This window comes from Sprattus sprattus (genome assembly GCF_963457725.1).
Source record: "Sprattus sprattus genome assembly, chromosome: 1".
Classification (NCBI taxonomy): Eukaryota; Metazoa; Chordata; class Actinopteri; order Clupeiformes; family Clupeidae; genus Sprattus; species Sprattus sprattus.
The window spans coordinates 13,709,709-13,724,676 of NC_137920.1; the positions used below are offsets into that span (position 1 = coordinate 13,709,709).

The 14,968-nt window shown below is 41.3% G+C and overlaps 1 protein-coding gene across 1 annotated transcript in view; it reads left to right on the forward strand.

Annotated features, from left to right (window-relative positions):
• Positions 1-8,965: 8,965 nt before the first annotated feature.
• Positions 8,966-14,968, forward strand: part of LOC308367615 (NACHT, LRR and PYD domains-containing protein 3-like) — a gene marked incomplete at both ends in the record, with an annotated part of 37,822 nt that continues 31,819 nt past the window's right edge. The window contains 2 exons of the mRNA XM_080841580.1: positions 8,966-9,033; positions 10,596-10,745. Of these exons, the coding sequence (XP_080697706.1) occupies positions 8,966-9,033; positions 10,596-10,745 (218 nt within the window). The remainder of the gene's footprint in view (positions 9,034-10,595; positions 10,746-14,968) is intronic.

Sequence of the window (14,968 nt, forward strand, 5' to 3'; positions counted from 1 at the left end):
AGAAGGCAAAAGCAGGATTTGATAAGCAAAGCAGAGGTGAAAAACACTACACTGGGAAAATTGCTGGACAGTTAGAACACAGAATAATTTAGCACCCGCCTATCATCATTTTCACTCAAAACGTTCTCTTACATAATTTCACAGGCTGCTCACTTGACCAACTACTGGAGGCTGTCTGGTTACATGACATTAACCTGACTGGTTGATTAGCTTGATCCCCATGTGCTGACAGTGGGAATAATTGCTGTTTTCAAGTCTCTTTAGCGAGGAGACAAAATAGTTTTCCAGCAATAATATAATGAGTTTTCTTGCAAAGGGCTTGTTAGGCTAAACTGACAGTCTCCTGAACATGGTATTATTAGAAGTGGAGTCATAGAATTAGTTGTCGTGTTTTACGTGTTTTTAGCTTTTTCATCAAGCTGTCATAGTTCTTCCTTCTTCCCCCTGGTTCATCCATTCTCACTAAACTAAAGGAAAAACGAGACAGTCAAAAGCTGCTAAGATCTCTTCATCATTACTGTTTGACATTTATGTGTATTTGAATGTGTGACTCATTCTGGTAGACTAAGTTTCAAAGGACAGTCAAGTCAGGCAAACGGCTCCTTCAAACCCTGACAGAGCACATATGTAGGATGGATGGAACTCTTTGTTTTATCAGTTCATCTCTTTTTGTTTGTATTTTTATGGTTGTGTGTCAAGCTCACACACCATGATCGTAGAGATGTTACATAAACATATCATCTGTAAACTAGTTGACATAAAATCCACAGTTGAATGAATGTGTAAGACACTGTAGATAATCGAATAGAGCTGCTGATGGAGATTTGACACAAACAATCTAAATATGAATGTATAAGGAAATAGAGTGCTTGGTCTCAGTGCTGTGAACTGGGGAGAGGTGGTTAAACAGCAGTCCTGTAGGACTTTGGACTATCAGCATAAAGTCTGTTACTGCTGTAGCTCAGCTCACCACTGGCAACCACAAACACTGTTTTCTTGAACAGAAGGTGCTCTACATTAGAAATGGCCTTACATGGGTTTGATTTGAAAAACAGTTCCTCTGTTATGGTCTGACATGCTGGTTGCTTTTGCATTATAGCATATTGAAGGCTTAAATGTTCTTGTCTCAGATCTGTGTGTAAAGACAAGTATCAGTTATGGTTGTCATTGTTGTTATTGTTATTATTCGAACATGCTAGAGTGTTGTGCTTCTGTGCGTGTGCATGCCATCATGTATCAGTCTGACTGAATGCACCTATGTACTGTAACAGTGCCATCTAGTGGTGATTAAATATCCAACACTGCGCCTTTTCATTAACAGCAAAGAGCCAGAGAAAATCCTGACTCCTGTGCAATATTTACATTAATACGAATAAGAATGGTAATATGCATAATTATTATGATTAGTATAATCATTATTATTAAGCTGTGTATTTGTCTTGTTCAGGTGTAGAGGGGCTATCCCCTGTGCTGCACAAAGTAAGACTAAGTAAAGGGAGTCTGCTGTACACAGTAAGTCTTAGTGAAGGGAGTCTGCCACACACAGTAAGACTTAGTGAAGGGAGTCTGTTGCACACAGTAAGACTTAGGGCCTCATTTATAAAACGTTGCGTAGAAACCATCCTACATTTTGTCTAAGATATTTCCTTAAATAAGCGTAAAAAGTGAGATATACAGAAAACAGACGTACACACAAAAAACACGTGTACGCCAATCCTTCGGATATTGATCACAAATGGTCGTAAAATTGTGCGCAACTGAATCTCCGCCCGGACAGCACCAGAAGCCGCATCTGCGGCAGCAGCACCAAGGCTTTGGTGCGCTCCACTACCGACCTGTGCAGCATTGAAGTGGGCTTCCTAGGCTGTCTGAGTGTGCGAAATCTGGATGAGAATACATTGGGAACCCTGTTTTAGGCAGGAAATTCTCTTTCACATTTTGCTGGGCACTGTATGGAAATGTAATAAATTGCGGGCATATGGGATAGTAAACTGCGAAGAACATTGGGCAAAATTCTGCTTAATGATGACGGGGATTGCTCGACTGGTTTCCAAATTCTCATCAGAACGTTCCTGTAGCCAGGAATCCAAGAACGGACAATACCTGAACGTGTATGGCCTGGTTGACTCTGGTGCACCTCTCTAGACGAGAGGCCATTTGGGCACAACGCTCTCGGCAAGCGGTACCTGCTTATCAGACATACATCATCCTGTGTAATGCAAAGTTGGCAATATCCTCTAACAACGCCATTGCAGCCATATCTCCTACTGAAAACTAAGCCACTATTAGTCTTTTTATAGGCTATAAGTTTGAGCGAAATGTTTTACAGTTGTGAAATTAAAACGGAATACCTATAAGATGTGAATCTCATTCATGTGTAAATTATTCTAACCGTTTATTTGATTTTATTGAGCAAAACATTAATTTGGCCTTTCACCATTAGCCCAAATGGTGACGGTGGTGCTGAAGATGATGATGATGAAACTGCGTGTCGGCTGTCGGCGCTCGGAGAGTCCTGAATTCTTGCAGTACTCCAGTATTGCTGCAAGGAAATGTACTTACACTAACTGAAACCAGCCGTAGAGATACGTCCTTTTCTATGTCTTTTTTTTTTTTTTAAAGATTTATTTTTGGGCTTTTATGCCTTTAATCGGACAGGACAGTAGAGAGAGACAGGAAGTGAGTTGAAGAAAGATCGGGAGAGGGATTGGGAAATGACCGCGAGTCGGACTCGAACCGGGTCCCCATGGGTATTCCAACCCATTCATGGTACAGCTGCCCCCTCCTTTTCTATGTCTAAGATGTTTTTTATAAATCTGTACTTGACGTGGATTTGATCGCACGCACAGTCTAAGATCAGTTCTGTGCGTAAGTACGTTTTATAAATGAGGCCCTTAGTGAAGGGAGTCTGCTGCACACAGTAAGACTTAGTGAAGGGAGTCTGCTGCACACAGTAAGACTTAGTGAAGGGAGTCTGCTGCACACAGTAAGACTTAGTGAAGGGAGTCTGCTGCAAACAGTAAGACTTAGTGAAGGGAGTCTGCTGCACACAGTAAGACTTAGTGAAGGGAGTCTGCTGCACACAGTAAGACTTAGTGAAGGGAGTCTGCTGCACACATTAAGACTTAGTGAAGGGAGTCTGCTGCACACAGTAAGACTTAGTGAAGGGAGTCTGCTGCTCACAGTAATATTTAGTGAAGTGTGTGCAGTTGCAGACGCCCCAAAAGACAAGGGCATGGCCATCACTGGTTACTCAGGGCCTGATTTACTAACATGCGACCGCTGCTTAATCTGTTTTTGCGCATTTTCCGTGATATTTGTCAAACCAGATCTGCGCTGGGCAAACTGTGCTTACTCCGCCCTATATAGGGCCTAATTTACTAACATTGCGACTGCTGCTTAATCTGCGGTCGCACATTAACGCACAATGTTTTTGCGCATTTTCCGTGGTATTTATTTAGGAAGAGAAAATGAAGGTTCTGCGAAGTGGAGATAGATATATTGGTTCACGTTCACTCAATCACTGAACCTGATTCAATGTGTGCGCTGCTATATTGTTGTTCTGCCCGCCATCACCTACAGCGAGATGTTTAAAAGAACACGATTATAAAGAATATGCTATTGGTGGCATTAATGCATAAACTGTCTATTAAAACAATATAGATGTGTACATGGCGAGATTAATAATTTCTACAAGGGACATGGGTTCACTACAATATATGGACGTGGGTGCAATCAATGGTTCATATTACGTTCAGAAAGTGTGCGAAAAAAGTCCTGTTTGATGTCTCTAATTTCAGCTGTGGCAGTGGGGGAATGTATTGACCAGTGCGCCGTAGCAATGCGTCGAGTACCTGTGTGAATATTTGGCTGAGTGAAGGCTGAGATATGTGACCCGGCACATGAAAAGGGGGAACAAGTCGGCCGAGACGATTTCGAGAAAAACACAATTGAAGGTTTTTTTTCAAAATTAGTGATTTTCGTTTTTTTGCAGAATGTGCAAGTTGAAGTCATGAAGAAGCCACTCCATGTTTCAGATAACAGTATTGGTTACCTTAAAACTATACATTTTGTCGTTGAAGTTGGTACAGTTTGGTTAAATTCAGCTTCGCTCTCCCTCGAGTTTGGGGGATGTTACCTAATTTCCATATTAACTGCTGAATCGCATTTGTTATTTTTTTTGACCAATCAGCTGCACATTACAAGCGATACACATGGCTACTTATACAGCATCATACTTCACTACTCTTATCAGAAGTTAAAAACATGTAATTTACTTCGGCAGCGGAGCACACGTTCAGAGACTGACAGCAGGTTAACAAACGGAATGAAATAGCTACACATTACACACGCTATGCTTTAATAAAACTCACGGTTTATGAGACACCAACAGAGGCTCAACAGACAAGTCTTACCGTTGAAGATCTTTTTGCACGCAGACGTTCGTTCTGAAAACTATCTACATCCAACCAGCGAGGTTTATCCATGTTGTTCTGGAACACGAGAGTTGCATCATCAGAGTTGCATCATATTTCATTAAAACTTCACACTTCTTACATTGGACATATCCACCAGACTAATTACAATCTGCATTGTCTACTTAGCAGAAATATCTCCATACAGTAGATTTCCCTTCGTTTAGTATCATTTTAAACTTATTGCCACCGCTCGTCAAGTAAAACGTGTCCAGAAACAAGGCTCCTTTGTCTGGATAGCCGGAGCTAGCATAACTGCCATTCAAATCCAATGGTAATGCTACCTAGCTAGGTTTGCTAACTGTCGGTATCCATTGTTAACTCGTTAATCGTTAACCATCATGTCACTGGCTTTAATTTGAGAATGGCATGTTAGTAGTACATTTAGTAGTACATTTAAGATCAGTACACTTGATTCATTACTGCTGATGTGTTACTTATATGCAGGGTGCGATTTGCCGGGGGGGATGGGGGGGATTTACCCCCCCTCTGGTTTCTACATCCCCACCTCAGCTGGATGAATTTCATACATGGGGGGGATAACCCTCAATTATTAAAAAAACAAAGAAAAACAGACAGGTTGTGACAGCGTTTTCTTACACTTGCTTACATCGCTGACACTAACGTTCACCTTACCCGAACTGTCGGCATTCTCAGAACTCGCTGGCTTTCCTTACTGTACAATGAATATGAAAATAGCCTATTTGTTCACTGAATTAGCGAGTTCTGTCCAAAACAGTTGCGTTTCAGTTTCAATTTCGGTTTCAGTATTTCAACGTGAATGAGAGGGAGCACAAGAATTGAGCGTCTAGCAGCGATTATCATATCATAGACATATATGATGCATAAAGAGAATTAGGCCTATGTATTGCTTGTTTTTTTTTTTCATGATTAAAAAAAAAAAAAACATCCCCCCCTCTGGTTTTTGGACAAATCGCACCCTGCTTATATGTTACTTATTAGCAGCTAGCTACCTAGCCACTATGTGTTCCAATGTGTTTTCAGTTAGTGTTAGTGGCAAGCTAGCTGTATAGTTGAGTTGAGCTTCAGTTAAGACGCTGCGTAGGCTTCCGTACTTCATTATCACATTCGATTATTTATTACAAACAAAAACAACAGCTTCACATGAGACACTCAACACTTGTCATATATATCTCATGTGAGGGGGTGGGGGGGTGTTATGGCATATATGCTTAATAAGAATATATGAAATACAGAATAACACTAGCCTACATAATTAACAACACTAAACTAAAAGAGTCTTCAGTGACACATGTAGGGGGAAGGGCTACAGATACCAGATGTCAGTGTGACATCTGTAGAGGAGGGCTAATCTCACTGAGATGCAAATGAGCACAACTGTCTTCCCTTTGTCCCAGGTGAGGTGGCAATTTGGAAAAATTTGAGGTCCTTTTTCTCAGCAAAAGCTTTTCTGAGGGGAATACATTCAAATGATCACAACTTATACAAATATAATGAGATCTACATGAGTGAGACATCATTGGATAGCTTTCAGAATCTGTGAATAACTCAAAATGTCTCCGGGGAGACTTGTGGCTGGTTTAGCCATGCCTGGTCACATATACCAACTGCTGATGCTATAACTGTTTGAAATGATCCGATGCCAATATTTGCAATGTTGTCCGGGGTTTAACATGAATGTGATCTCCGGTTGGAGGGTTCGATGTCGTCTCTGATCTGGTTCAGTAATTGAAGTAGTGCGTGACTGGTTAACCTGTACCGTCTAATGATTTTTTCATCGCTTAACTGAACCAGTGTTATACGAGTTGAAAAAAATATTTCTGTGCGCTGTCTCTGTCTATATCTTCGCCTTGCTCTTATAACTTTTGCCATATCAATGTTTTCAGACTCAATGGAAATGCGCTTCCTGGTTAAGACGTGCTTTTATGAGGCGGAGAATTATCCCGCAAATTAGAGACGTGTGCTGGTCAGGCAGTTTAGTAAATACCACACAATACATCATTAGGCGCACTTATCTTCTCTCCTCCCAAATATTTGCGCGTGTTTCCACCCACCTTTTCGTGTCCTCCCCGTCCACACCCACAAAGCGTTAATATGCGCTGCGCCCCCTTAGTAAATACCGTTTTATGTTTACGACCGCTATTTTACGCCTGAAATGGGCGCAATCCTGTCAGTAAATCAGGCCCTTAGTGTCCACTGCCAAACAGTCCAATGAGGTGGCATCACTGGTCGCTTAGTGGCCACTGCCACAGAGTCCAATGAGGAGGCATCACTGGTCACTTAGTGGCCACTGCCACAGAGTCCAATGAGGAGGCATCACTGGTCGCTTAGTGACCACTGGCAAACAGTCCAATGAGGTGGCTACTGCCAGTGAAGTAATATTGTTGGCTATTGGCTATTGTTACAGCCGATGAAAGCCAGTCAGGCTGTATAAGGAGACACCGTTTAGCTTATCCCCAGTGGGCTGGCCCAGGAAATGATGTGTCTATGTCTGTTAGAGATTATGAAGTATTTGTTTAACGTACTGTATGTAAAACTATAAACTATGAACAAAAACTATATAGTCTGCAGGACACTGCTCTATGACCATGAAGAATGATGAGGACATGGGTGATAACGTCTCATCAACTCACTCTGCTGCAGGGTTACCCTACTCAATCTACACATGATCTGATGTGTTTGTGTGTGTGTGTGTGTGTGTGTGTGTGTGTGCGGGGGTGGGCCAGGGTGTAGGTGTCAGTGAGACAGTGTGCGTTTACCTTTCTGTTTGTATGCAACCTTTGCAATACCTGACTACAGTCACTGAGTGAGTGAGTGTGTGAGTGTGTCTGTGTGTTCAAATATAAATGTCAATTGTGTTATTCATTAGAGATGTTCCGCCCACGCTTTAATATATGGTGAAGGTGCAATATGCCTTACTGTTTTTTGTGAGCATGATGGCGTTTTAATCCAAAAGCATGTTTGCATAATGATTCTGCAGGAGAGGATAATTGTAAGAATAATGAAGCACCAAGTCTTCAAAATAGTTCTTAATAATATAGGATGAAGGACTGTGAGTGTTGCCTCAGGTATTCCATTCCATTTTTGTGTAACCTAGATCTAATTAGTGATCTAATTATGCTACTTCCCGCAGCAAAACATCTAGCGTGTCAGGTTTAAGGTTAAATGTACTTTGCAAGTGTATCCTAGTCGAAGGAAAACTTTATTATATACCAAGACATTCACATAGGCCTATAGGGATTATTGATGACAATAGGACCAGGAAACACCACAGCGTTTCTCTGTGTAAGCCTTTGCTGAAGTCAATTATGTATTAACAGTTAGACTGCTTATTCGAATCCCATTTAAAAAGAGGAGAGTAGAATAGAGTATAATATAATATTTAGCCTTTATCAATCTATTGTTGTACTTGCTTTAAACTAGCTAAAACACCCTATTGTAAATACACCAAGAGTGTGTTCCAACCCTACACTTTGCACTAACCCCTGTAATACAGGGACCTGAAGTACAGGGCCCTGACATCTACAGTGCACTCCTCATCGCTCAGGGGGTGCTTTATCAAATAGAAGCACCTGGTGGAAGTGACGGACGCAAATCTGCTCGCGATTCCCGGGAAAACTAAAGCTATCTTGCATAACTGCCATGCAATTCTAATTGTAATGCTACCTAACTTGGTATGCTAACTGCCGGTAGCCTATACATCGTGAAATCAACCAAAACACTGATGTCACTGGCTTCAATGTTAGTAGTACATTTAATATCAGTACAGTTGTTTAACACTGTCCAATGACTGACATAGCCATCTGTCGTTTATTTAGATGCTCCTTTTTTCGGACTAGCCACAGGCACTGGGTGGGGGAATAGCCCGATAGCTTAGCATATCTGCCATGCAATTCGAATGGTAATGCTACCTAGCTTGGTATGCTAACTGTCGGTAGCCTATACATCGTGAAATCAACCAAAATACTGATGTCACTGGCTTTAATTTGATAATGGCATGTTAGTAGTACATTTAATATCAGTACAGTTGTTTAATTACTACATTTACGGTCTGTAGCCTGGTGATCTACAGCCTCTGCCACCTTAGCCACCGCTAACCATCATGTCCGCCATTGTTTTCGTTCTAAAATGAAAAGCTAGCTTTGGCTCCTCCTGTTCCGTAGGTAGCCGTTTTGGGGCGAGTAGTGACCATCAAATTACCCTACATAAATCGACCGAATTCAGGGTATGATACGGGCATTTTCAGTGCCCTGCATTCTGCTGATTTTGTCACTGTGGCCCCCTAACCCCTGAAAGTCGGGGCTCGAAGGGCTCAAGTGGTCGACATGGAACACACTCCAAATATATTTGTGGATTATAGAGGGCTACAATGTTATTTCAGTTTATTAACTAAATTGTTTCTGATGTTCTGACCTAGTTAGACAACTGAAATGAATCAAGACGTAGAGGAAGATGCAAGTCACAGAAAGATACTCAGACCAGAGTCTGCACTACAAAGCTGTGTGACCATGAAGAATGACCAGGACATGGATGATTCTGGAAACATGAGCTGCACATCAACACAGCCCAATGCAGGGTGAGTACAGAAAGCATGAATTCACTTACTCAAACACAAACTTGCTCAAAGACACGTGATGTGACAAAATACTCCATTATATTGTTTTCGTAATTGATGGAAGCCAAATTCATAATTGAAATTGAAATATGCTTGTGCCCAGTCCTGGTCTCAGTACAAAACAGTGTGGGATTTGAAGTTGTCTTCCGACATCAGCCAACAATGTCCAATCCCCAATGCCCCATTTGGCGGTACTGTTTGTACGTGCCTGTTGTCCACTTTTCTGCCCCCTTACTCTTACTCTTATCTCACTAGTCCACCCATCAGAATGCTTGTTTTAGAGAGCTGATAGCATATGTGGGTTGGTAGCTGGTCGTGGGTCTGAGATGACTATAGCAGAGATCAAGTGTATGTGTGTGTGTGTGTGTGTGTGTGTGTGTGTGTGTGTGTGTGTGTGTGTGTGTGTGTGTGTGTGTGTGTGTGTGTGTGTGTGTGTGTGTGTGTGTGTGTATGTATGAGAGAGAGAGAGAGAGAGAGAGAGAGAGAGAGAGAGAGAGAGAGAGAGATTCATTCTGCATTGGTGCAGATATTATTACATTGCATTAAGTGCGAACACACTTATTCTATGTTGATTGGTTTCGTGTGTCTCCACACGCCAACACCCACACAGACAGAGGGAGAGAGGAAGATAGGGAGGGAGAGAGAGAGAGAGGGGGGAGGGAGAAGGAGAGGGGGGAGAGAAAGGGAGGGAGAAATAGAGAGAGGGGGAGGGACGGATAAGGAGAGGGAGAGAGAGAGGTGGGGGGAGGGAGGGAGAGGGAGAGAGAGAGAGAAAGAGAGAGAAATAATTAAGCATTGGTGCAGATATTATTATATACAGTAGGTTTAAGTGTGAACACATTTATTTATTACAGATATATTAGTTATATTATGTTGATTGGTTTCTTGTGACTCCTTGTGTTTGTAGACGACACACACACAGACCTTCATCTCCAGTGCCCAGCTGTGTGTCCATGAAGAGCGATCAGTCCTTTGGGGACCGTCCAAACATGAAGAGTGACCTGTCCATTCCTGAACCTCTTAAATTCAGCAGTGGACCAGTTCCATCAGCTCTAAAGTGAGTAGTTTTCACATAAGTTATTCAGACATGTCAGTGTTGTTAAACTATAGACAAACACACACACACACACACACACACACACACACACACACACACACACACCAACACACTCACACACTCACACACACACACACACACACACACACACACACACACACACACACAATAAACATACACTCATAGAGATTGTTATCAAAGACGATTGGTAAAATAAGATAAAACAGCTGAAGGTTTAAGCTTCCCATCCTTAACAAAGCAAAGGTATACCCTCAACTCCATAAGGCAAAACATATGTATCTGTTATAGAGAGGCTGTGTGTGTGTGTGTGTGAGAGAGAGAGAAATAGAGAGAGAGAGATAGATTCATTCTTCATTGTTGCATATATTTTTACATAGCATTATGTGTGAACACATTCAACCATTCCACAGATACATTGGTTTCTTGTGTTCCCTTATGTTTGTAGACGACACAAACCCAGACCTCCATCTCCAGTGCCCAGCTGTGTGTCCATGAAGAGCGATCAGTCCTTTGGGGACCGTCCAAACATGAAGAGTGACCTGTCCATTCCTGAACCTCTTAACTTCAGCAGTGGACCAGTTCCATCAGATATAAAGTGAGTGGCTTTTATTTAAGCTATTCAAAAACATGTCAGTGTTGTCATATGCAATTCCATAAACACACACATAGGTGTATCTGTTATAGAGAGGCTGAGTGAGTGTATATACAGCCGCGGAAAAAATTAAGAGACCACTTTTAAAAAAATATCAGTTTTTCTTTTTTTACTATTTATTGGTATGTGTTTGAGTAAAATTAACACTTTTGTTTCATTCTGTAAACTACTGACAACATTTCTACTTAATTTCAAATAAAAATACTGTCATTTAGAGCATTATTTGCAGAAAAATGACAATTGGTCAAAATAACAAAAAAGATGCAGCGTTTCCAGATATTGATCTCTGATCTCTTCCTAAGTTAAAGCATTAGTATTGTGTAGTTTAAGAATTAATATGAACTTGTTTTCTTTGCATTATTCGAGATCTGAAAACATTCCATTTATTTTGCCATTTTGACCAATCGTCATTTTTCTGCAAATAAATGCTCTAAATGACAATATTTTTATTTGAAATTTGGTAGAAATGTTGTTAGTAATTAGTGTGCTTGCCCGAAGGGAAGCACACTATTGTTCTTCATGAGTTTTCTTTATTCTCCCCGTTTTTCTAACGCTAACTTCTCCTCGCCCGATTGAGATAGAGACGCCTTTCAAACACCGAAGCGTCCGGCCCGATCCGGTGCAACCTGCTATGACTTTTCGTGGCTGTACTCCTTGCCACTCATTTTTTATTCCTCCTTTTTCATCACCTTTTTTCCCCATAGACTTTGCTTGGCAGAGCTCTGTGCCATTATGACATCATAATAGGGTCATTAAACTGGCTTGCACCTGTACTTCACTGACACCTGCGCCAAATCCAAGGAACCTCTTCTCTCAGTCCCTCTCAATTCAACTTTGAAAAAGAATAAGAGAAACTACAGTTTCTAACCTAGCTACCGTATTTCCACTTCGTTAACCCATTGGCGCCGGATGCTGGGTAGCGCAGCATAGCCCCTCCTGCCGGTTGCTGCGTAGCGTAACATAGGCTTTCCTGCCGGTTGCTGCGTAGCGCAGCATTTTGTACACGTGCTGTTTTCATGACGAATGCAGCGTATTACTCACTCTGGTTGGTTAAAATTACACATGGGATGGGTCTTAAGGCTTTGCTAAAGATCAGGTGACCACCAAAATGAACTTTGGTTAGCTGAAAATCACGTCAATCAATCAGATAGCCACGCGATATTCTGTGCTTGTTTTCAGTGATACCATGCTGGCTAGCGAAAAGTAGCAGTGAAGAAGTAGCAGTGGACATGGAGTATTTTGATAGCGATGTCAGTGATTTCGAGATAGATTTTGAAGGATTTGAGTCTGAGAGGGAGAAGGATAATGACTTTGTGTCAGAGGATCCATTAGATACGGCACAGGAGTGGGATTTTGTGGGCACGAAAGGAGAGGAGGAGGGATTTCAGGTGGACTGGACAACCGGCAATGATCTGGAGGTAATTATTTATGTTTTGTTTTCTTGTGCGATCTTCCGAGTTCTCTTCTCTTAGAAAACGGAATGGGCAGTAATGATAGTGGTGCTATATAGCGATTACTAATGGTGATGATGGTTGATAATATATACATGCAATAATGTTAGTTATAGATACAATAATGGCATAATGAATAAATAGCATTTACATTTAGCAGACGTTTTTGTCCAAAGATTTTAGATAAGAAAAATAACGTGCAGAACTGTATAGCATAATACATCATAATGAATAGTAATACAATTATGAATAAATATAAATACTATAAATAACATTGATGGAACTGGAAATATACTATTCTGTTAGTGTAGCTTTATTGTGTATCCAACTTGAATGTGTACTCCCTGTCTGTGCCTCAATGAGACCTGAACAATTGGCATATGAACACCTATAACCCCTATACCCTATAGACAGTCTAGTAGGCCATTGTCTTAGCACCAGCTGAGAGGGTGGGTCTCATAATAATACAATGATTGAATGCTTTGTCATATGTATTTTCAGATATCTCCATCTCCAGGATAACGTTGACCCCGCCATGGCTTCATGCTCCATGTGAACTGTGAGGCCAGCTCCACCCCAGGATGTCTCCATCCCTCTCCTCTCCATCCCTCTCCGCTCCTCCCTCCCCATTTCTCTTCCTCCCTCCCTCCCTCCCCCTCTTCCCCTCCCTCATAATGTTTGCATACTTGAAAATTGTATTTATTGTATTTTATATCATTGATTTATATAGTTTTGTGTGTTTGAGAGTTTTTCTACAAATGTTATTGTTTTTTGTATGCTCAGGGAGCAGAAGAGGAGTTTGACCAATCACAGACCCCCTGCCGTTACTATCGTTACTATCCCCTGTATGACCATCGAAATCAGAGAATACTAGGTTACTCTGCGGTCAGAGGAATCAACAGCTGTTTAGGTGTCAGTTAGCGATTTTTCATTCATGAATACTTACCTAACTCTCCCTTTCCGACCACATCTGGCCAATTCTTCAAGTGAGGACATTAAAAAATCACTTAAGGTAAACTAACGAGTAATGTAGAGATAAGACGTAAAAATGTATTTAATTTTAGCCCAACGATGTTAACCATGTGGTTTTCGTGTTCGCCATCGATTTAAAATGGCAAATACATCTAAGTGTCTTGGCTGTGTTAGAAATTGTTTGACTTTACGCTTTTTGGGTTTTTTCAAACTATTTATTTTATACAAACTCTTGTAGTATGTTACCATGGCAGAACTACCGGATAAAATAAAAAGATCGCAAAAAATCATTGATAGTTACCGGGAGAGATGGCCATGCCTCCGTTCTTTTCAGACATCCCCACCATGCTTTCTGCACAGTGTGCAATGTCATTATTGACATCAGTCACCAAGGAGCAACAGGTAACGAACACAGTAAGATGCATATTATCAGAAAATCATAGGCCTATCTGTCAAGTTCATGCTAGAGGTCCGCGGCAGCCTTCTACGTACAGTGTCCACACATGCTTACGCACAGCTGTTGTCAGGTCACAGTGTAAAAGGCTATATGTTTCTAATAATAATAATAGGCTAATGATAATAGCAGACATCCAAAGTCTCCCGGAAGTTCCCGCATATTGATAACCACTCCCTGATGCCCGCAAATTACTTAAAATCTCCCGGAATCTAGAGCGAGCGACGTGCTCCAAACCGTGTTAGCATCTGTGTAGCGCGCGCACGACGGAGCGGGAGAGGGACCTTGAGACTGTGCGTGTGTGAGGCAGTGTGAGTGTGTGAGGCAGTGTGCGTGTGTGCCTCAGGAGCATCCTGATTGGCCTGTTTCGGCAAGTCAACCAATCAATTTTCAGTGTGGGCGGCCTTTTATCTCTTCTCCCGAACCAAATTAATCAGTTCAGTGTATCTAGGAACAGGGGCACCATGGCACAGGGAAAGTGCCCCCCAAAAAGTTTCATTTCATGTGCATATTATTCATGCTGGCTAGTTGCCAGGGCTACATGAAAACAAAAGTTGCAATGGAATGCAAATAAAAGCAATTAACATAAATAGGATAGTATAAGCAGCATTTAATAAATAGTAAAAGTAATCTACATATTTAAACATAATTAACAAATAATTGCATAGGGCTATAGCCTATAGAATGATATTATGCTTTTATAACTTTTAAGGACCACAACAGTAATACGTAGGCCTAGGAGGGGGAATACCTCCTTGAAATGACTTTTTGCAGGTTGGGATGTCTGTAATAGCCTAAAAAAAACTCTTCCACTGACTAGAATTTAATTAAATAATAAAGAAGCAAACACAGCGCCATCATTTGGTCTCAGCAGTTGTCTAGTCCTGATATCACATGTAATTGGGCTTGCATTCGAACATCAGACGTGGGGAGAAAAAAGAATGATGAATCATGACACTTGATAGGTATGAGGTAGGGAAAAAATACAACATGACCATTGTGTGAGAAGTTCCTAAGGAGCCTAGAGTGAAATAACATCCCAGGCTACAAATTTGTTGTCACAGTTATCACTTATAACTGTTATCACAGTCTTTTTATTTTATTTCATTAGGCCTTCTAAAGTGAGTCAGAACTGCATTATTTATTAGCTTAGAATGTCGTCGATTGGTTCAATCATGCAACAACAGCATTATAACTAATAAAATGAAGGCCACAAAATCTTGCCACGCCGCAGCGCGCCGCACCGCACCGGGGTGGTACTCAAACACATTTTCCAATGTTGGCAGGTC